At 27.9% G+C, this 22,028-nt stretch overlaps 1 protein-coding gene across 4 annotated transcripts in view; it reads left to right on the plus strand.

Moving 5' to 3' along the window:
• Positions 1-22,028, plus strand: part of LOC129965442 (TRPL translocation defect protein 14-like) — a 37,976-nt gene that overhangs the window by 9,927 nt on the left and 6,021 nt on the right. For 2 of the 4 annotated variants that reach the window (XM_056079310.1, XM_056079308.1), the window contains 11 exons: positions 3,239-3,276; positions 4,154-4,191; positions 5,422-5,460; positions 6,237-6,365; positions 8,401-8,495; positions 12,884-12,988; positions 13,085-13,162; positions 16,289-16,384; positions 20,819-20,915; positions 21,005-21,096; positions 21,868-21,983. In XM_056079310.1, the coding sequence (XP_055935285.1) occupies positions 3,239-3,276; positions 4,154-4,191; positions 5,422-5,460; positions 6,237-6,365; positions 8,401-8,495; positions 12,884-12,988; positions 13,085-13,162; positions 16,289-16,384; positions 20,819-20,915; positions 21,005-21,096; positions 21,868-21,983 (923 nt within the window). The remainder of the gene's footprint in view (positions 1-3,238; positions 3,277-4,153; positions 4,192-5,421; positions 5,461-6,236; positions 6,366-8,400; positions 8,496-12,883; positions 12,989-13,084; positions 13,163-16,288; positions 16,385-20,818; positions 20,916-21,004; positions 21,097-21,867; positions 21,984-22,028) is intronic. The other 2 variants (XM_056079311.1, XM_056079309.1) reach the window with 1 other exon arrangement.

Here is a 22,028-nt window from a genome sequence, read left to right on the forward strand (position 1 = left end):
CAGGTATTTTCCTTATCATTGGTTTTCTTCCGACTAAAAAGAAAATGAATAATTTGTTCATGTTTTGCAGCCCTACAACTTAATTTTACAGTTGTTTCTTTTAGAATGTAAGATATTTGGCATTGTGTATCAAGAGCCAGAACTGTAAGACATTTATACAATCCCATGGCTTTAACAATTAAAGTTTGTAGGAATACTTTAAGTGATTTTGAAAAGTTGGAGAAAGAAGCTTCCTTATTTAGCTTTCTTTATTGAGAAATTCTTTTCATTTCATTTTTTTTTTTTCTGAAAATGTATATAAACTGGACACAGTACAGGATATATTACATATATATATTATATTACATATGATGCTTATTAGTATTGCTTTATACCTTTCAGAATTGTGTCCTATATATAAACAAGAAAAGCACATTTTTTAAACTTTCAAATCTACTAAAGGCATTTTTATTGCACTAAAACTTTTGAAATTATGAGATTTCAAGCTAAAAAGAGAGCTTGACTCCTTGAACTAAAAAGTTTGATGCAATCATAAGTTTTGTTTATTTATTTTTGTACTTTATTTTGAAAGTGTTTTTTGAAAGCCCAAAACCATTGATAGTTGTAGAAATTCTTCAACTTTTACTTCAGTTTAATTAACCTCATAGGTTTTTCCATGCTCGAAGAGTTCAATCTATGTTGATAATTGTTCTATATATTTGTAAAATATCTTGTGATGAACTGCTTTCTACGAAGGGGTACAACAAAGGAGAGCATTTTTCAGGAGTAATACCAAGTGATAGCCAAGCTTTGATTGCTTTCTAATTTTCCTTTGACAGCAAGAATCGACAAGTACTTGACTATATTCTTAATAACCAAATGAAGAAGTTCTCTGCATTTCATTTAACCTCTAACATAACAATACATTTCAATTAACTATCTTTTGGATCATATCTGTCTTTAATATTTTCAATAATCTTTTGGCAATTTGGAGTAATCGTTGGAAACTTCATTAGAAATTCTTTAGCCTTAGATCCTTCCTGAATAAACAGAATTAAGAGTGAAATATGTTCTTAAGAGCCAGACTTTGATCATTGTATATATTAGAGAACTAACTTCAAAAACCAAGACATTCCATTAAATTTCTTGAGTTCAACTTTCATTAATTTCTACCATATTGGCAGATCATTAATGGTCTGAGAATTGTTGTCTTGGCCATGATTATTTTTAATAACAAATGATTACAGTTTCAAAAATTTAGTTGATATTTATCAAATACAATTAATTCTCTTGTTAAATCTATTTTATTAGTTATATCCAAAAGCATATTACAAATATTGTCATACAATTCCTTGAGTCTTTGAATTTAATTTCCAATCATTGAAAATTGAGCGTTTGCCTAATTTTTATAGTAGCTATCAGCTGCCATTAAAATCTCACTTGTTTGCACTGACTTGAAAATGCATTACCGATGACAGTTCTCTCAGTTTTTAACTTATCCCTCATTTTGTTCAAAATTTAAATCAGATTACCGTTTTTGCAGATGCTAAATTTTCAATACACTCTATTTAAATAATGTTCACTTAAAAAAATAACAGAACTCTTTATTTTCATGTAAAACCATTCTATCATACTTTTTTTTTGTCAAAACATATTTTTAAATTAGATATTTTTTGATTTTATTGATGGATGAAACTTCTAATTAGTATAATTAAAGATTAGATAATATATAGTGAGTGTTTTTCCACTTAATAGTTAAAATAATATTTGAATAATTTTTATTTTCTAAGTGTATAAATATATGAACATAATAATATAAAGATTATCTTTTTATGAGATTTGAACTTATAAGAATTATTGCATTTTTTTAAAATTCTGTATATATAAAATACTAATATACATGACATAGAAATCACTTATTACTTTTTCTCGAATGGCAATAGTCAAATGTAAACAAGGCTTCATACAAAAGTTTCAGACTGCTTAAATGAATATTTTTACAACTGCACTTAATTTAACTCTTTAACTTTACTAATTAATAGAACTGCAAAATATTATTAGAATTTCTCAGTTGGGGGCTGAAAACTATTCATTCAAAGGAAGAAGTCAAGATAGTAGAAAAAAGAACCAAACAAAGTTTCATTGAGCACAGAAAGAGATATATCTATTGCTAGATGAATAATCACAGTGGCTTATCTATGGAAATTGATATTCATATTTCTTTAAACTATTATCTCACGAAAATGAGTTTTGAATTATCTTAAAATTCAAACAATTGCCTTCTTAATGACATCAATTTCATTTTTAAATACTTTCTTTTTCTTTTCAGTGCTTTTATAAATTAACTTTGAAAAATGTTATGATGAAATTCAAACTGATCCATCAAAATGTTCAATCATATATTTCCATTATTAAAATTGAGGCTTAAAAAATTGTCTTTGGGCATTTTAATTTATACTTTAATAATTTGTAGTAGACTGATCCATTTAAATTCATGCCTTTCAGTTGTATCAAATAACTTGCTAATGTTTTTTTAATGCATTCCATATTTATCGTTTTACTGCTTAAACTAATATCAAAAATTTTGGTGAATAAGCTGCTGGTTGCCAAAGGTGGCTAATTTCAAATAATACCACTATTTTCATGTTTATGACTGTTTTACTTGAAATCAAGTTGCATTTTAAATTGCTTCATTGAATATTTGAGAAGTGATAGTAGATTACTTTACTCCAGCATCAACAGATTTAATTTACCAATTGTCCAACATTAACCCTTCAACTGGCTGGAAATGTAGAAAGTCATCTCAGAAGGTTTTGCCAATAAGGGCTTGAATATAGAAAGTTGTTCTTTCTACATTCAAGCATTTCTGTTTGAAAGAGATTCAGTTGCTGGTTCATAGGTTAAAGTTGAAGTAGTTTATTTGTAGTAGTAGTAGGTTATTTGTTTGAATGCCCTATCTTATATATTGTCGAAATAATAATTATGTTCAGAAACTGCAAATGAAAATAACTTTATTAGATAGCTATAATTTGAAAATATAATTATTGGACTATCTTTCTTTAATCATATATTGCTTCTTTGTAATAATGTTTATATATATTTGATACATGCTTTTCATCTTGTCTATTACAATCTCATCAATATCCTATCAATATTATTAAAATATTATAACAAAGTATGTTTCTTTGTGTAAAATTGAACTAATTTGTTCCTTAATAAAAGTTTTTAGTTATGCATTTTTCTGTTTTCTCCTCTATAGGTTTATCGAGTACCGGAAGCTGCAACAGTGTTATTGAAGTAAGTAGAATGAAAAATAACTATGAATATTTTATATGCTAAGTAGAGTATTTTGTTACTATATATAGTGGGTGATGAGTTAATTGTCAGTTAAGATTGCAAACAAATTTAGCAGCACATGCTTTCCATTGTTAAAACTGTATTCTCATATATATATAACAAAGACCTTACAAAAGCTGCAATAAATTAGTACACTTTGTGCAAGATGAGTAGAATTTCTTGTTGCTGTCGTCTGTTAACAATGCCTCTATTTAAATGGATTAACAAAATGGGATTTAGAGGGTTGCCAGAAATTTTTATAAATATGTTAAGGCTAAGCCGATTATAAATAATAACCAAAATCAAAAATAGGAAGTATTAATTGTAAAAATGTCTAAATGATTTTTGAAATGTGTGTGTACAATTTTATAAAGAAATATTCACATACATGTTCTTGGATGCTCTTAGAATTTTGTAAATGCATCTTAGGACTTATTATTAAAAATAAGAGAAAGAAAAGACCTGGCGATAATATGGGGTGAAGAAAATTGAGAGTTAAATATTGTGCTCACCATAATAACCACACCGGATGTATTATTGGTGTTGCATATAAGCAAATATTATTCGAAATTGCATGTTAATTTATTTATTTAGTTAATCTCTAGAATAGATTTATGAAATTCTCATGAAAATTTTTAGGAAATTGCTGATTAGTAATGAAAAATTAATCTTTATTCAGAGTAGCTCATGAACTTTCACCCACTGTTATAAAGTTATTAACAGTATCTTTATAGCTTTTCAGTTCTATCAAATTTACTGTTTCCATTAAGTTTTAATACTTTGCTTTTTTTGCTTTTATTAATTTATAACTTTAAAAAAATTTATTTCCCTCTTGCAGTGGAGGTGTTCGTTTTCCAGATTTGACTCCAAGTGAAGGTTGGTCTAAAGATTTTTCTTAAAGACGTTATTTTAAATTTGCCATGCACTAAAAATTTACCTACTGAAATGTAAATAAAAATCATTCCATACTTTTTACAAATGCACTATTTCATTGCAGGTAATTAATAATTAATAAGTTTATTTGAATGGTAAGAAATTAAAAGAGATCCATATTTTTAAAATTTATTTGTTAAGAAGTTCCCCCTTCCTTCACAAAACTCTTCTTAAGTGTGTAAAAACAAAAGCTTGAAAATTATAATTTTATAGAAATAGTTATTGTTGAAATACAATGTTCCTTTTTAAAGAAAATATCATGCATTAAAAAAGCAAGTTTAAAGTGTTAATTTTGAACTATTTGCTTAATTTCAGTCATATCTGTTTGTACAGTATAATAGTTCTAAGTGTGGATTGATTCCATAATTCTTAATTATATTGGTTTTATTTGTATTCCAAAGCTCTTGATAATGAACTATCAATATTGAAATTATTAATTTGAAATATATGTCATAAGATTTAGACATTTTTAATAATCCTTCCATATGTGGGAATAATAATAATAAAGGAAGAATTCTCAGGGTAAAAGTTGAAAGATCCTGTCTGGTAGGTAAAAGATTCAACGAGGACTTAACACTAAATAGCCATAGTTAAAAAAAAAAAAAAAAAGGAGGGTGGGATTAATTTATTTATTGTTTTCTTATTATTGAATTATTATTATTTTTTTAATTTTGGAAGATATTTTGTAATCAAATAATTTCTAAAGAAAATACAATAAACTTTTCCTCCTTCACTTAAACTACAGTTTTATTTTGGAATATTTTTGTGTAGAACGATTAGAATAAGTATTTCAAGGGATAATTTAGACTATTAAAAATAGATATTAGTTATTTGAAATAAAATGTAAAACATTACTTGCCATAAATTGATTTTTTTTTAATATCTAGTAGCAGAATGTTATTTCTTTATTAAAAATGTATTTCCAATGCTGTTATGCTATTGTATCTGTACTGAATTGCATTTAAGACATTAATAAAATATTATGTATAATTATTATTTGAAATTGAATAGCTTTTGTTAGCATAAACACTGAATTATTAAAAAAAATTTTCCAATATAACTCTAATTATATTCAAATTATGAATTTGTTTATAGCTTTTCTTAATTAGTAATGCATTTATGATATTTTGTTATATTGCAATTTATTTCACATATTTTTTTTTGTTCTTTTAGTTAGAACTCAAAACCGTTCTAAAATGCTACTTTTGCCAGGTGATTTAATTATTCAGCATGCTCTAATATAAATATACAAAAAAAAAAGTGTGTATTTTAATTTACAATTCCACTTCATTCTGCATGATTTGCATGGAATATTTAAATAATTTTAAAATGAAAATTTTTAATTTGGTTTAGTATTTATTACACATCTTATGGGTTTTGTCTGTATGTCGCTACATTTCGTAATAATCTAGTGTCACTATACTAAATGCTATTTACCTCCGTATATTACCGTGCAATAAATATATTCTAGAATTAAAGATGTTCCATCCTCATCTCCCCCCCCCCCCCCCAACTTGAGTTTTGCCTTTGCTAATTCTTTACTTTGTTAATTATTACTACTTGAATTTTATCGTTGCTTTTCAGAATGAAATATTGTGATTTATAAATTTGTTAATTTATAAATCACAAAAGATGTTCCATCCTCATTCCCCCCCCCCCCCCCCAACTTGAGTTTTGCCTTTGCTAATTTTTACTTTGTTAATTATTACTACTTGAATTTTATCGTTTCTTTTCAGAATGAAATATTGTGATTTATAAATTTGTTAATTTGCTCCTGAGAAATTTTAATGATAAATTTTTTAGAAGCATTTTTTTTCAAAAGTCAATTTTGTTTTATTATTAGTAAATCATCTTAAAAAAAAGTAACAAGTTATAGTGTTATTAATACAAATTGAATTACTGAATGTATTTTTGTATAACTGTGAATTAATTAAAATAAATGTGAAATGTATATTTTTAAATTGAAAAAAATTATTTTACATTTTCAGCTGAAAAGTTCCAAGAAAATCTTCTGAAAACTATGATGGCTATGGAGGAGACATATTTCTCTTTAGCTTCAACTTGTAATCGAAATTGTTTAGTCATATGTGATCGTGGAACAATGGATGCTGCAGCTTGTATGTTGCTTATTTTATGTTATTTTATTATTCAGTATGCTATTATTGAATGTATTGAAAATGTTTAAACATATCAAAAGTTATAAAAAAATTTATAAGCACTGTCTTCCTCTACCTAATATGTCTTTATGTTGGTATCAAATGATGTCAATATCTGTCAGTTTATCTTGTTTAATATATTAATTGCATTTTTTAGTAAGGAAATTGGTCAAACCAGATTGTATTAATTGATAATTGTCGAATTTAATTTAAAGTACAGATATCAGTAAATTTCTTTTACATTGTTGAAAGTGTTAAAATTAAAACAAGTGGAAAGGAAAATGAAATTCGAAATAAAAAGAATTGCCAAATAAAAGATGGACATTAAATGTAATGATGTTTCATTTTTGAGAATATTGGTCTTAGAGAAAAAGTTCATTCTCTGCAAATACCTGAATGTTCCTGATAAAGATTTAGATATGAATATTGAAGTACATCTCGTAATCGTAGCCATTCAAATAAGTAATTTAATTCAAAGGGATTTGTTTTATTCTTTATAAATTTGGTGACAGTTATGTAACTTTGAAATGCTATTCACTTTCACAAAATAAGTAGGAAAATTCTGTAGTGCAACAGCACTAGTGGCTACTGCTAATGCTAAAATTAATGAAAGTTACAAGTTTTGTTTATTTAAAAGGCATTTTTTTATAGTAGATTCAGATGCTGATGCCAGTCTCATCTCTTCGACTCATTCTCCATATAACTTAAAATCATTCATGCAATAATAGAAGATTTTAAGTGGTATATAGTGAATGGAAAAGAAATTTCTTGTAATAAGGATTTGTAATTTATTTACAAATACTTATTAATTTCATTGTGTATTTATTGTGTATTCATTGTGTATGTGATGTGTAATTATGTTAGTCAATACCATAAAATATAGTGTGATGAAATTTGAACACTAAACTATTTCATCAATAAATCTAAAACAGTCATTTGGCTGCTTGCAGTAGTTTTAGTATTAACTTGGAGCTATGGTTTTCAGTCATTCTTGATTTTTTTGCGATCTTTTTATTATTATTTATTTCTTATTCATTTGAAAATCATTATTTAGTAAATCAAAATCACCAAACTTTAGTTTTTATGAAAAATGCCTGCTGGATCTGATATTTAAAATTTTTTAAGAAATAAAGTTTTTCACAATTTTATTCTTTAAGGTTCAGATTCAATCACTTTTTTTTTTAAAACAATTTTTGCTTTTTCTCTGTTTGTAATTACTACATTTATTTGTTTTTGTTTCTTATTGAAATGTATGCATTTAAAAATTTGTCCTGATTGATAGAACAATGCAGAATATAAACCGTCAAAATTAGGAACAGAATTTGGCAAAAAGTTTCTTCTTAGGCACTAGAGGTCTGTTAAGAATGGATTTTTCAAAATTTCAATTAGAAGATTAATCAAAGAATAAAAGAGATTTTTAATATATTTTCACATAACATCAAAGCATTATCACAACAAAAATTATTTTTACATCCTTTTAAAGGTTTAAAAAACGATGACTTTTCTGTTATACTACTTTTGTTTAAATGGATGCATTTTTATTTAAAGTAGTTTTTGAAAAACGAATTTTTTAATTCGATTTTCATATAATGAAATTTAAAATAGTGTAATTGCTTCATCAAATCTTGAATCATGTTAAACTTATTAACCTCTTGACACTATTTACATTGGGTTAAAAAAAATGTTGCTTTAATTTAAACTTCAGTGAATAAGATTTTTCACTTGATGAGTGTTGTTAAATTTTGAGGTAACACAATTCATTGTCTTGCAGTTGCTTTAAAAAATACTTTTTAAAGAATGTGTCAATTGCCATTTTTTATTTTCATTTTTCTTTTAACTGCAGAGCTGGTATATTTTTAATTTTGTGAGTTTATTTCTATGATGTATGAAAGCTAGAAATTAATAATTTTCATATTTTTCATAAAATATATAATCATGTTTTTCTTTAATTTTCTGTAAAACTAAAAGCATACTAATTAATTTGCTTCCTTTTTAGTTATTCCTAAGGATGTGTGGGAAAACATGCTAGCAGCTAATGGGTGGAATGCAGTGCAGTTAAGAGATAACCGATACAATCAAGTCGTACATTTGGTCAGTATTGTGGGTTATACAATCTTGGTAAATTATGTGCATGAAAAAACAGCTAAGAAAATAAATACTGAAGTATTATCTTGTAGTGAAATTTATAATTTTTTTTTTTTTTTTTTTTGTTAAGCTGTAAAAAATGTCTGTTAATTTTTTTCATAGATGAGTTATCTTGTTTAATTTAATTTTCAATAGTGCAATAATGTGATTACTTTTATTGTTAGTGGCCAGATATTATTGGTAAAATATATACTTACAAGATTCTCCAATCTTTGAAAATGCCTGAAAACTCCTTGAATTTTATTTTTCTGTATTTGGTATCCCAGAAAAATTCTGGATTTTCTGTTAGCCCTTTGAAACACAAGCAAAATTTACATTTAGTTATTATAAGTTCTAAAAATGTTGCTCTGCATTTTCAGATGGTCTTATTATAGTCAGTTCTCTGAAAAAAAAAAGAAAGTGAAAATTAAATTTGAAATAAACAGTTTGTCGTAATTTTTAGCTTGAACACACTTTCTGATGATCGTTATGCTTGAAAATACTACTCTTTCTTTTTTTTTTATTTCCAATTTCTTTTTCTCATAATCAATCATTGTTATACCATCTGAAATCATTGAACAGCATATTTTTAAGAAGATAGTTTTTGATTTGTGAATGTGGGAATATAGGAAAGAACTTAAGTTATTATTATCAATCTAAAATTTTTATTAGTCATATCCTTCTGCTTAAAACATCCTTAAATAAATTTGCAAAAATTTTGCTCAAATTGAAAACAACAACAAAAAATCTTCCAAATTTAAGTTAATTTTTTTTTTTTTATATATTAGTTAGCTTTCTTAACATTCAACAGCTCATTATAAAGATCTTTTTAATATCTAGCCTATTTAAAATTTTCTTCTCAAATTAATAGCCTTTTATTTAAGCATGGATAATCAAAGTTTGATCTTTCTTATCTTGTCTTCCGCATCCCTAATTCAAGTGCAGTGTTAGAGGCCTATTTTCAAGAACCACCTTAACAATCTAAGCAAATTAAAGGGCTGTTATATAGGCATTTTTCTTAACTTTCCAATGGGATTCTTGGTTTTGCCTTGTGTATTCCACCAACAGAGAAAAGGTTTGTTTATATGGGAGAATGTACAATCTCTAATCTTTTCTGTTTGTGTAAGTAAAGGTTATGCAGCAACTAGGATTACCACACAAGGAAGGAATCTTAAGCAGAGAAGCAGCTGGAGATAATTATGTCATTCAATGGTTTTGACAATGCTTAAATACAGAACTAAAATAGTCTTTGAAGTATTATTTGTATAACTCATGTAATGGTGGATTTTTATTTAGCATTGTTCCATTCATTCTAAGTGTTCTATTTAGGGTATGTCTGATCATAATGCAGGTAGTCTAATATTTGATGAGCATTCAATCAATCTTTGAAACCAAAGCAAATGAATTTATGCTTTCTGTTTTAAAATAGGGAAGCAAAATAGAAAGAAAGAAAGTTAGGTATGTAGCTTCAACTTTAATGAGCTATTGCATTGCCCAAGATATTCTCCTTTTAAGTACTATGAGGAAAATATAGATTTGAGAAAGGATTTATTTATATATTTTGTTGGATAGCTCATCGACATATTCGAAGTTTTCAACTCATTTAATATTAAAATAGCCTGTATGGAATTTTTAGCTGTTTTTTATCTATTATGTATGATTCTTTTAAATGTTCGATTGTGAGAAAACAGGATTACACATCATATTTCAAAGGGAAAGTTAAACTTCCTAAGTATTTTTGGAGATCAAATGTCTAGAGAATGCAGCCATTGCTAAGTAAGCAGTTGAAATGGGGATTGAGTTGGTATTATATGTTGAAAAGTTCACATTTATAACACTGAGGTGTAAAACATAAAAATTTGTTGCTAAATGCAACAAAAATCCTGTCTCTCAAAGGTTTTTCTTACTAGAGATTAAGATTATTTAACCATTTTTTGCATTCTTCTATATAGAATGTCTGCTTTTGCTACTTTTCACTTTGATTATGAAAAAGATGGTCACTGGATGATGAAAACTTTCAATGCCATGGAAAATGATGTTTTTAAATGTCTGAAAACTGCAAATTACATTTTACTGGGTTAGTACTCATATACACAATTTGTTTGAATATGCCAGAGAGTTAAGACTGGATTCTTTGGGGTACAAAATGCTTACTAATCCAATTTTTTTTTTTATCTTACTAATCCAATTTTTTTGTCATAAATGTCAGGATTTAGTATACTTTCCTTAAGTTTTGTATAAATTTCTTCTCAACTGTTTACTTGCTAAAAGTTTGAGTGTCTTGATTCATGGAGAATATCCAAACAATCCTTGCTATAATTAGTTGAAAGCCATTATTTCTGTTTTTATTGTACAGTTGGCTGCCTACAAGAAAACAAATTTTTTCTATTTTCATCGAATCGAGCAACTTTTTAATGATGGGCTTATAATTCATTAGAATTCAAAGAGTTGGAATTATCCATAAATTGAATTGACAAGTTTTTATCAAAACATTGAAAAGGTCAAAAGTCTTATCAGAAAATATGAGAAATAATTAAAATTATGATGATATATTCTCATTGTCAGACCCCAATTTATTGAGAAAGAATTCTTCTTAAATAAGAATATTGGGATTTAAAAACTTAACAGAATGAATAATGTTGCACAATTAGGTTTTCAGCTGAATTGGAAAAAAAAAAAAAAAGAGTGGTGGGGTAGAACATTTTTTAACCACAAACAAAATTAAATATGCAGAAAAATAGCCATTCTAAATTTGTTGAAAAAATAGACAATCAAAAGATTATAATTTCAAAATAGTAAAATACATAAGAAAAGACATTAGATAAATTAAATGATTAAAACAATTTTTTTTTTAAAAAAAGTGAACATCGAATAAAGGATTTTGATACTGCAAAAATCTGAACAAATTACTAAAAAGGCAAAAGATATTGAAATTTTCAATGCCTAGCAGAATCAAATAGTTTTAAGAATTAAAAATTGAATAAAATAATTTAAAAGGTAAAATATTTTAAAGCACACTGTTTCATGTTAGTTTGTTTTAATATAAATAAAAATTTCTTAATTTTTATTTGTTTCTTAACTTTTTCCCTTCATTCTGTGAAACAATCAAAAGTAAGGTTAAGAGATATTTATGGAATGAAAATTCTTAGTGAAATGCATTTCAATTAAAGTGTGAATGTGTTTGTGAACTGAGTACCCTTGTTTTTGGTTTGTGTAAAATTAGCATCTACTTTTTACTGTGTGTGCAATAAGAGCACTTATGATCTACAAAACCTGTTTAAGCCATAAATTTTAATTTATTATCTGAAAATGAGCGTAATGAATGACTTTTAGTGTTCTTCAAGCATTTAAAAGTAGTAAGCAAGAAAGTAATCATACATTTGTGCGTTGATAGCAAAAATATTTTATTTGAATTTATTGTTTGTATTTCTGTATTAATGTACTTAATTTTATGGTCTTAGAATTTTTTTTTCTTTTTTGAAGTTCTTGAAAATGCTTGATTTTTTTCCCCCCTTTCAATCAGAGTGAGAACCGTGACTTATATATGTTTTTATTGGGATGTTATTTTTCTATGTATTTGTGGTTATCCTCTTTTTATTTTATCTTATATTTTCCCTCTTTTTTAGCCAAACAATTTTTCTGCAATTAACCACAAAAAAGAATAATCTTTTCCCCAAAATTTGTAATATGATTTGTATTTATTCCAGTATTAGAATACTTACCATTTCAACCCAGAAGTCAAGATTGGATGTGTAAATAATTTCCATATATATATTGAAAGAATATTGTGCAATAATTAAGAATAAAATAAAGCAGCATTGTTCTGAAGATACTAAAAGCATATGAAAAATTTCACGAAAATTTCTAAAAATATCTGGAAAAGTTGGAGAAATTCAAACAGCAGAAATGCTAATCACCCTGAAAATATACTAATGAGGTAGATTTACAATATCTAATATTTGTCTTCTAAAGAATTGAATTAAGTTTGTCCTGTATGATATATTTCTTTAAGTGCCCTTGAGAAAATCGGATGCTATTGATACCTTACTTATATAAATATTTTTAAATGAATATAAAAAGGGTTGTATTTGTGATGATTTTTTCTCCTTACATTGATGGTTTAGTTTGTACTTTTTACATATTTTTCTTTTACACACTGTTTAGTGTCACATTTTTGGATTTTTACTTCTTTTCTCATTTTTCTTCAATCTCATGATGCTTATTATTGATTTCATTTCATTAATTCTTATGAACTATATGCATTTATTTCATAATAAAATTTCTCTTTTTTTAAAAGGGTCTTTTTTTTTTTTTTGAAAAATTGAAGATTTGTTGAATTTTATATTTTGTTGCAGATTACTGCTGCCAATGGAGCAGAAGAGTTTTATAACGTCGAAGATAATAGCTGTCGAACAGAAGGCTTAGACTTAGCTAGAGAAAGAGATCGTAGAGCAGCTGAAGTACATAAGATCTTTATATAATTTTTAAGTAAACTTTTAGTTTAAATTGTTTTAAAGTCTATATATTTCCAGATTTTAAAAAAATGTATATTACAGGCTTGGGTTGGACATCCATATATTGATGTGATTGACAATTCTACAGATTTTGATACAAAACTTAGAAGACTAATTGCAGTATGTATTGTTTACATTTTAAAAAAGATATACGAAAATGATGATTATATCTGACTAGCAAACATATTGATTTTAGTGTGTATATTCTTCAGTTCGATTTCAAAATTTTTAATAGATTCATTTATATTTTATTAACTTATTTTAATCCTTATTTCAGTTTAATGTTATTTTTTATATTTCTGTGTCTGATGTTTGGTATGTGTTGAATATTCTTTAACTTGTTTGGATAAATATGCTTTTATTTCTCTAAATAGAATATGAAATAATTACAGATATTCTTTAAATTAAATAATAAATATATGTTTTCAAGTTATATTGCCTTAAAAGGAACAAGATGAAACAAGGATTGAACAGATCTGATAACAAATTAAAAGAACATAATTAAAACTCTTATATATATATATATACGAGGGCAATTCAGAAACTAACCTCCGATTGGTCACAGTGCGGGTAGTGGGGGGAGTAGCGCGCCATCTGTGCATTCACACGCTCAGCAGGTCAGTCGGCATCAAGCCGTAGTCGAGTGAACATCGTACCTGCGCTAGTTTAGTTTTTGTGGCAGTTTGAAATGTGTGCTGCAATAGAAAATCCCGCCAAATGTGAAGTGCGTGCTGTTATAAGGTTTTTTACAGCCAAAGGATACTCTGCAGCAGCTATTCATCGTGAGCTTTGTGCCGTGTACGGACCAAAAGTTATGAGTGAAGGAGTTGTCCGTGAATGGGTACGTTTATTTAAAAGTGGACGAGAAAACGTTCATGATGAAGAGAGGAGTGGTAGACCATCCTTGGTGACTGACGAACTCGTTCAGACAGTTGATGCAAAAGTTCGTGAAAATCGACGTTTCACAATGGCGGAGTTGTCTACTGATTTTCCACAGATTTCTAAGACTCTTTTGTACGAGATAGTGACAGCAAGATTGGGTTACCGTAAGTTCTGTGGGTGCCCAAAATTCTTACCGACCACCACAAAAGTCAAAGAATGGCCTCTGCATTAGACTTTCTGTCACGTTATGAGGACGAAGGAGAACCATTGTTAAACAGAATCGTGACCGGTGACGAAACCTGGATTAAGTACGTGAACCCTGAGACAAAAGAACAATCAAAGATGTGGGCACATTCAGATTCGCCTACCAAACCAAAAAAAGCCCGGCAAGATTTTTCTGCCAGAAAACTGATGGCAACGGTGTTTTGGGATGCCAAAGGGGTGTTGTTGGTTGAATTCATGGAACGTGGGACGACCATTAATACAGACGTGTACTGTTAAACACTAAAAACATTACGACGGGCTATACAGAACAAACGCCGTGGTATGCTGACTTCCGGTATCGTTTTTTTGCACGATAACGCCCGTCCTCACTCTGCTCGCAGAACAACAGCCCTTCTTGAGTCCTTCAAGTGGGACGTTTTCAACCATCCACCTTACAGCCCAGATCTGGCGCCAAGCGATTATCACCTCTTCATGCGTATGAAGAAATGGCTCGGGTCCCAGCGGTTTGATGACGACGAACAGCTCAAAGATGCGGTCACAGGCTGGCTCAAGGCACAAGCGGGTGATTTTTATGCAGAAGGAATTTCAAAGCTTGTGAAGAGATACGATAAGTGCCTCAATCGTTATGGAGACTATGTCGAAAAATAGTGCAAAGATGTAGTTGTAAGATGTATATATTAAAATATTTTTACTTAACTTGGTGTATTTTTTTCAATCAACCGGAGGTTAGTTTCTGAATTGCCCTCGTATATATATATATATATATATTGATATGCATAAATACTTTCAAACATTAGTTTAATATTATTAAAAAGACAAATTATGCCATTTTACATTTGCTTTACAACAATCATTTTCTACATTATTGAACATCTTAAAAAGGACTATGATAATTGCTAAAATCTTCATGAAAATTGTACACTTTCATACATAAGAAACCATTTAGAAAATTAAGTTGGTTGTCAGATGTGGTTGATTTTCTGGTATTAATGTAGTGTTAGCTTGGAAAAACAGCCTACATTTTTAACTATATATGATGAACAAAAATCATTTGCCATTTAGATTGAAAAGTAATTTCATACAAATAATATTTAAGATGAATTCATTCAAAAATATTTATAAAATAGCATGCTAATGTATTTTGTAACTATTCATCATATTTAATATTTGCCAAAAGCCATTCTTGTAGATCTTCTTAATATATCATTGTGATGTTTATTCATTGAAAGAAGGGAGAAGTGTGTGTGTGGGGGCACTGCTCATAACTGTTCTCTATTTCTGCCTCATTTACTGACTAGATTTTTCTTTCTTTTTTTTCCCATTATTTTTTCTGATTTTGAGGCTTAATTTTTTTCTAAAGCCCTAATAAACTCTCCAATCATTTTAAACCATTATTATGTTGCCACAAAAAGAAAAAAAATCGGTTTCAGATTCTAATTGGGTATATGTTTTGTGCTTTTTTTTTTTCTTTTTTTCTTTCTTTTCTTCCCCAGCTATAATTTTAAAGTGTATTTCTAATGTAAGCTGAGAATTCTATTAACTTCATAAAAATAATTCTTTGAGAAGTACTTCCAAAATAATATATAACTTCAGCTTTTAAAACTTCTTTTTAAGTTCTTTAAGTATCTTCATAATTTTTTAAAAAGAAATTAATGATATGCTTGAAAGGGACAAATATTTTGTCACTTTTAATATATAAGATGTTGCTGAATAATTAAGAATTATTTGTGTTTCCTAGAGTATTTGTAAAAGAGCTAGAATATCTACATATATATTGGAAACAGTTTGACAATGAATCATCACCAAGTCAATTTATTAGTAAATTCCTTTCTTTCTTAAGGCTTTTTGCTTTCTGAAAAATGTTCTGTAAGAAGTTCTGATCTAATTCTGCTACATTTACAGTTTCATTATGTATATAAACCATGATGTTGATATGATAGTCCGCATAATCGAAGAAGTTATTAAATGTTTTTGGTACTTTTAAATATTTATTTTTAGTTGCCATCTTCAGATTATTTTATTATATATTTTTAAAGAAATAATTATTATGTAATGTACCCTGGAAATTTCTGATTTTTTAAAAACTTTGTATACATATATTCTTATATGTTCTGATTACATCTTATTCTGTTTGTTTAGAGTGTTTGTAGAAGAATTGGAATAGATACTGGAGATAGGCTTGCAACAAATAGTCACAAGCTGAAATTCCTTGTTAGCAAACTTGCTCCAGATGATGTAAGTGTTTACCCTATTTATCAGTTATTAAGTAAGACATATATTATATAACTACTCTTAGAATCTTTTTTAAAAATGGAAAAATATTCACTTAAATTATTATTTTTTCTTCAGTTAGAATAACTGGAATTGGAACTTTTCGATAACTGGAATTTTTCGATAGTAATTTATTTTTAAGTAAAGTTCTCACATTTCTTTAATTTGTTTAAGGAAGTAATAATAAATATGTGAAGTTGTGAAGTCTAACATTTGCAAAATCGCGAAAGCATCATCGGAATTAGGGTTGCGTGTATTTGTTGTGACTCCAATTATTGTGACGTTTTAGAAAAATATTTTTATTTACATTTTAACTAAAAAAATTAAACATTTGATTTTTACTAAGAAATTCACCGAGATAGTGTGCTAGAGCATTCTGGAGAGAATACCTTTTGTTTCAATAAGCGGATGATGAGTGGTGCGTCAATACGCGGATGATGATTAGCGCAATATTTACGTCATGCACAGCCTTGATGGAATTTGTAGTTTATAGATATCTGATATGATTCCTGATAGATATATATGATTTATGATAGGCATTCACTACGAAGTATCCCCCAGTGACGAAGAGAACGAAAATTACTTGGAAGTGAATGCACTCATAAGAATTGTTATAATGTAATAGAAAAATGAATAACAATATATTGAACAAAAACTATAAAAGTGTTTTAAATTTCTTCACTTAGTCATTTAGAAAAGAAACAACTCTATCATATCTGGTTATTTTTATATTTTAAGAATTATCATTTTGTTGCAATTTACTGTTTAGCATAGCTACTTTTGATGATGAGTGGCGCAGTAATTACGTCACACACAGCCTTGATGGAGCCTGTAGTTTACAGATATCTGATATGATTTATGATAGATATATATGTTTTATGATAGGCATTCACTACACATCAAACAGTTAATTTTTATTTGCTTAAATTGTTGCTATTGTTCAAGAAGCTATTATATCTTTTGAGGCATTTTTCATTATTGCATACAGAGCAGTTTAAATAATATTATTTTTCTTTGAAATTTCCACTATTTTCCAATAACTTGCAGTGTTCACTGTAAGAACATTGTACTGCTATTACAGAACTTTTGAATTAGATAATTTTTAGAACATAATGTTTTTGTCAATTTTTGCCACCATTTGCTGTCAATATTCATTTGATTTTATTGTTTCATGCTAGTATGGACATAGAGAGCAAGAAAACTGAAACCTGGGCATTTATTGTTTTTTTAATAATTTTGGAAAGTCAAAAATATTTTTTCATGATGCAAAAATGATATATGCTGTTTATGAAGATAATACAATAAGTGAATGAATAGTGCGCTAATTGTTTGTGAAATTCAGAAAGGATAAATTTTGTATTTAAGAAGAATGTTGCTGTGATTGACCATAGCAATCATGACCATTGATAGCAATCAAGTTAAGACATTGCATACAAATAATTAGTGTATCACCATTGACAAAATAGCATAGAAATACAAAGGTTTGAATTCTAGCTTTTATTTGTGTTTGATATGGCTTCAGTAAGCATACAAATGAATTAAATCGTACTTTCATACACAGTTTATTGCTCATGCACACACACACACACACACACACGAAAAAAAAAAAATTATGGATTCTGGAAATAGATGATGGTGGCTATATGAAATGGACTGTTTATTATTCCTATTGCTGACGGGATTGAAAGGGCATTGGATATTCAGGCTGCTGACACTCATTGAAATAATTAATTTGACTAGTAGCCAACTGGACAACTTTAAGCAGAAGCACTCATAAAAGACCTAGCATAAAGAACTGAACTTTCAGTTGTATAATGCTAGATTGCATGTGTTTTTGACCATCTAGTGGAGACTTCAAATTGTTTGTGTGGGATGTTTCAATTCGGTACCTTTAAAGTTCCATCCACTCTGTTCTTTACAAAATTTGCTAAATTTTATTTTCTCTGAAGAATTGCAAATTGTATCTTGAAGTTTTTTTAGCAGAAAATCAAGTATGTATGATGTAATGAGAATAGAATAATGAAACTTGTAAAAAAAAAAAAGTATTATTGTCAAATAAGAAGGTGCATATATCATTGAATAAACTTGATTGTTAACAAATAAAAAATAAATTAATTAAATAAAAAATAAAGCAAATAAATAAATTTGCACTCAAAATTAGTGGAGATATTCCAGACAATTTATTCCTATAAGCACCTTAAATATTCTTTCCACAGAAATTAGAAATTCTCATTTTAATTTTTTCCTCTTCTCTACATTTTTTTTTTTTTTTTTTGACATTCATAGAAATGATGTAGATAAAAAATAAAAAGCAAGCAAGAAAGAAAGATCTGCATGAGTTAGTATTTCTATGAATTGCAATGAAAAAAGAAAGATTGTGATTTAAAAGAAAATAATGTTTATTAATATTAGTTGTTTATAAAATATTATCATTGAATTTATTTGCAAACAGTTGTTACTATACAAATAGTTAGTACGAAAATAATATAAAATGTTAATATTAATTAAAAACATGAAAATGATCTTTTAAGAACTCATAATTGAAATAAATTGCTTAAAGTAAAACTTTTTTTTTTTTTTTTTTTTTTTTGGATAAAATCTAAAATATTAAAGGTAATTCTATTCTATCAAAGAACGAGATATTATCTTCGGAGGCAATATGGCTGTAGCTTTTTGTTGCTTTTTTTTAAGTAACTTTTTCTACCATTGTTTAAAATGAATGTTATATCCATTGTTAATAATGCATATTGGCATGTAATTTTTTATAATTTAATGACCGAGGTTTCAGAAATTGTTTCATTTCTTCTACTGAAGTTTTTAGCATGACGTTTTTTTAAATTCTGGGGTAATTACATTTTTTTTTTGACTAATTTCTGGTTTTTTTTTTTTTTTTTTTTTTAAATATCAAATTCTACTACCATGAGCATTTTGTGGTATTAATAATTTTCCTTAAATTCACACACACTCATATATATCCATCCATTCCTGTGAGAAAGGAAGGTTATGAATTAACTGAAAATAGCATTTTTGTTCTTTTTTTTCTTAATGGCTAAAGAAAGAATTTAGCTCTCTTTTTAGTGAACCTTGCCATGAATGACACGTTTGATGGTAATTTGGCTATACAGCAGCCTATTGCAAGTACCTTCGTGAAAAGTTTACACATTGAGGATTATCTGCTTGTATCAATGCCTGCACCCTCTATAAATGGTATGGCTGCATAAGTCTAGCATACAAAATCTCCCATATATGTCTTATACTTAGTCTGAAAGGAATTACTCTTATGCTTGTGAAAGGATAGTGTTCAACTGAACATCAAACATCTTCCATCCCAGTGTGCTCACTGAGCGATGTTTGCACTCATCATGTCTGCTGACAATTAAAGACCCTCTTTCACAAAGGTCTGTGCATTTACTTGAAAGTTTGATGCTTCAGTATTTCTCTGTTAGGAAATCATTGCTTGTACAATCTTAGCACAGCTCTGTCATTTCTATTCGCAGCTTTATATATCAGAAGGATATATGCTTTTACAGCATTTGGAAGTGTAGCATACTATATGAAATCACAGAGGGTAATGACAATTTCTCGCACTGCCGACTTGTTTCGATAGCCGTATACAATTTCATCTGTTGCATTCGTGCTGTGTTTCTGGGCACATATTGTACTAAGAATCCTTTTATATTCGTCTCTTCCAACCATCTTTAATATTTGGTCAGCCATTTTCTGATCATTCTGTATATGTAAGCTTCAGCATAAATGTGTATCATTCAGCTAATCAGAGTTAAGAACTAATTTGAAAGAAAATGTTTTTTTTTTTCATTGAAACGTGTTTCCTTCTAAATATTTTCTTCTCTGAAAATTCAAATTAATTCAATTCTTCATTAATTTTTATGTATATTACTAGAACATAATTGTATGTGGTGAATCTTTCACCTGCCTCACTTTTCAATACTAGAATAATTCTATTTTACTATTATTGCTAGGGAGCGTGGCCCCATGCTCAGCGATGCTCGCCTATCTTCCAGAAGATTGACAAGGAATAAAAATCATATGATTAAGCCTGTAAATTTAATTTTTTAACTAATTGTCTATGTTGTCTTTGTTTCATTACATGTTTGTTTAAACTTAGACCCCCCCCCCCCCCCGATTCTTTTAAATGTTAAACCTTTAATCCAAAACATTTTTGTAAGTTTTAGCATGTATGATTTTCACCATTCAATAGTAAGTGAATAAAAATGTACAAGAATTTTGCTATTTAAAATCTTGTTTTCGGGGGGGGGGTAGATTTGTTTAAAACATACCAAGATTTTTTTAAAAATTATTTTTCCAGGAATTATAGAGATACTATTTTTGTATTCTGTGTCTTTTTGTTATTCTATAGTTTGATTTTTCTTACCTCAGATGTTCCCACCTTTTCAAGATTTTGAAGTTGTGCATGACTATCTTGTCACATCCAATCCAAAAATTCAAGCCAGGTTACGCAAGCGGGGCCAAAATGGTAATATTCTTTTTTTTGTGTGTGTGTTTGTTTGTTGATGACATGATTTTATTCATGTGCATTTAAATCATTAATATAATACATTTCAGGAAATTGGAGTTACATGCATACTCAAAGGCGCAGGGATGTTGATTCTCAAGTGATTGAAGTGAAGAGACAAATTACTCATCGAGACTATATTGTAAGAAACAAATTTCTTTAAACTTTTACCTCATTGTTTTTCTGAAAATTCAGTTATTATTTTAAAAGAGAAATTTTGATTCATCAAAATTTTTTCATTTGATCATTTTTGTAGTTTTTAGGCATTAAAGCATTTAAAAAATATGAAAATATTATATAAACATCAAATTAAAATTATCATGAAGATTAAAGTATTAGAAAACTGATATAATGTTAAAGCTATAGTTTATTCTGAAAGCAATGTATAAGGTTTATTTTTTATTTATTTATTTTAATTTTTAGTTAAATTGGACTGGTCATCCCCTCTAGTTACTCGACTAGATAATAAAGTTAATGGGAATACCGTTAGTGTCTCTACAATTCTTTGCTCTGCACATTATTTGATGTAGAGATAAGCAGTTTTATCTTAATAACCAAAACTCTTTAATAGTGCTTACTCATTTCATTGAAGCCCTGGGCAGACAGTTATTAATAATGTTATGTCTGAAGATATGGGAGGCAAAGCTGAAATCTGTTGCTCACTAACATGATTTTGTGATTGCACAAGAAATAGCCCAAAGTAGCTAACTAATTTTAGCTCTACATACTTTATGGATAACATAGAGAAATCCCCTGATAACAGTGCAGAATTATTATATTGGTTGCATTTAGACCTGTAAAAATTTTGTATAAGTATGGTTATTGAAATTCTTAGATTGTTTGTCGAGAAGTAAATTATTTTTGATTGTCATAGACTGATACTTATTCTAAATTATTTTCGTTATAATTTTAGAATATGCTGAGTCAGAGAGATGAAAAACATTATAGGGTTCTGAAACTGAGGCGTTGCTTTATGTTGGACAATATGTATATGCAAATGGATATTTACAAGGGTCCATGCCATCCAAGGTATATTCATTTTTAAACAAATAGAAAAATGTTATTTTTGTTACT

Source organism: Argiope bruennichi, chromosome 4 (assembly GCF_947563725.1).
Source record: "Argiope bruennichi chromosome 4, qqArgBrue1.1, whole genome shotgun sequence".
Classification (NCBI taxonomy): domain Eukaryota; kingdom Metazoa; phylum Arthropoda; class Arachnida; order Araneae; family Araneidae; genus Argiope; species Argiope bruennichi.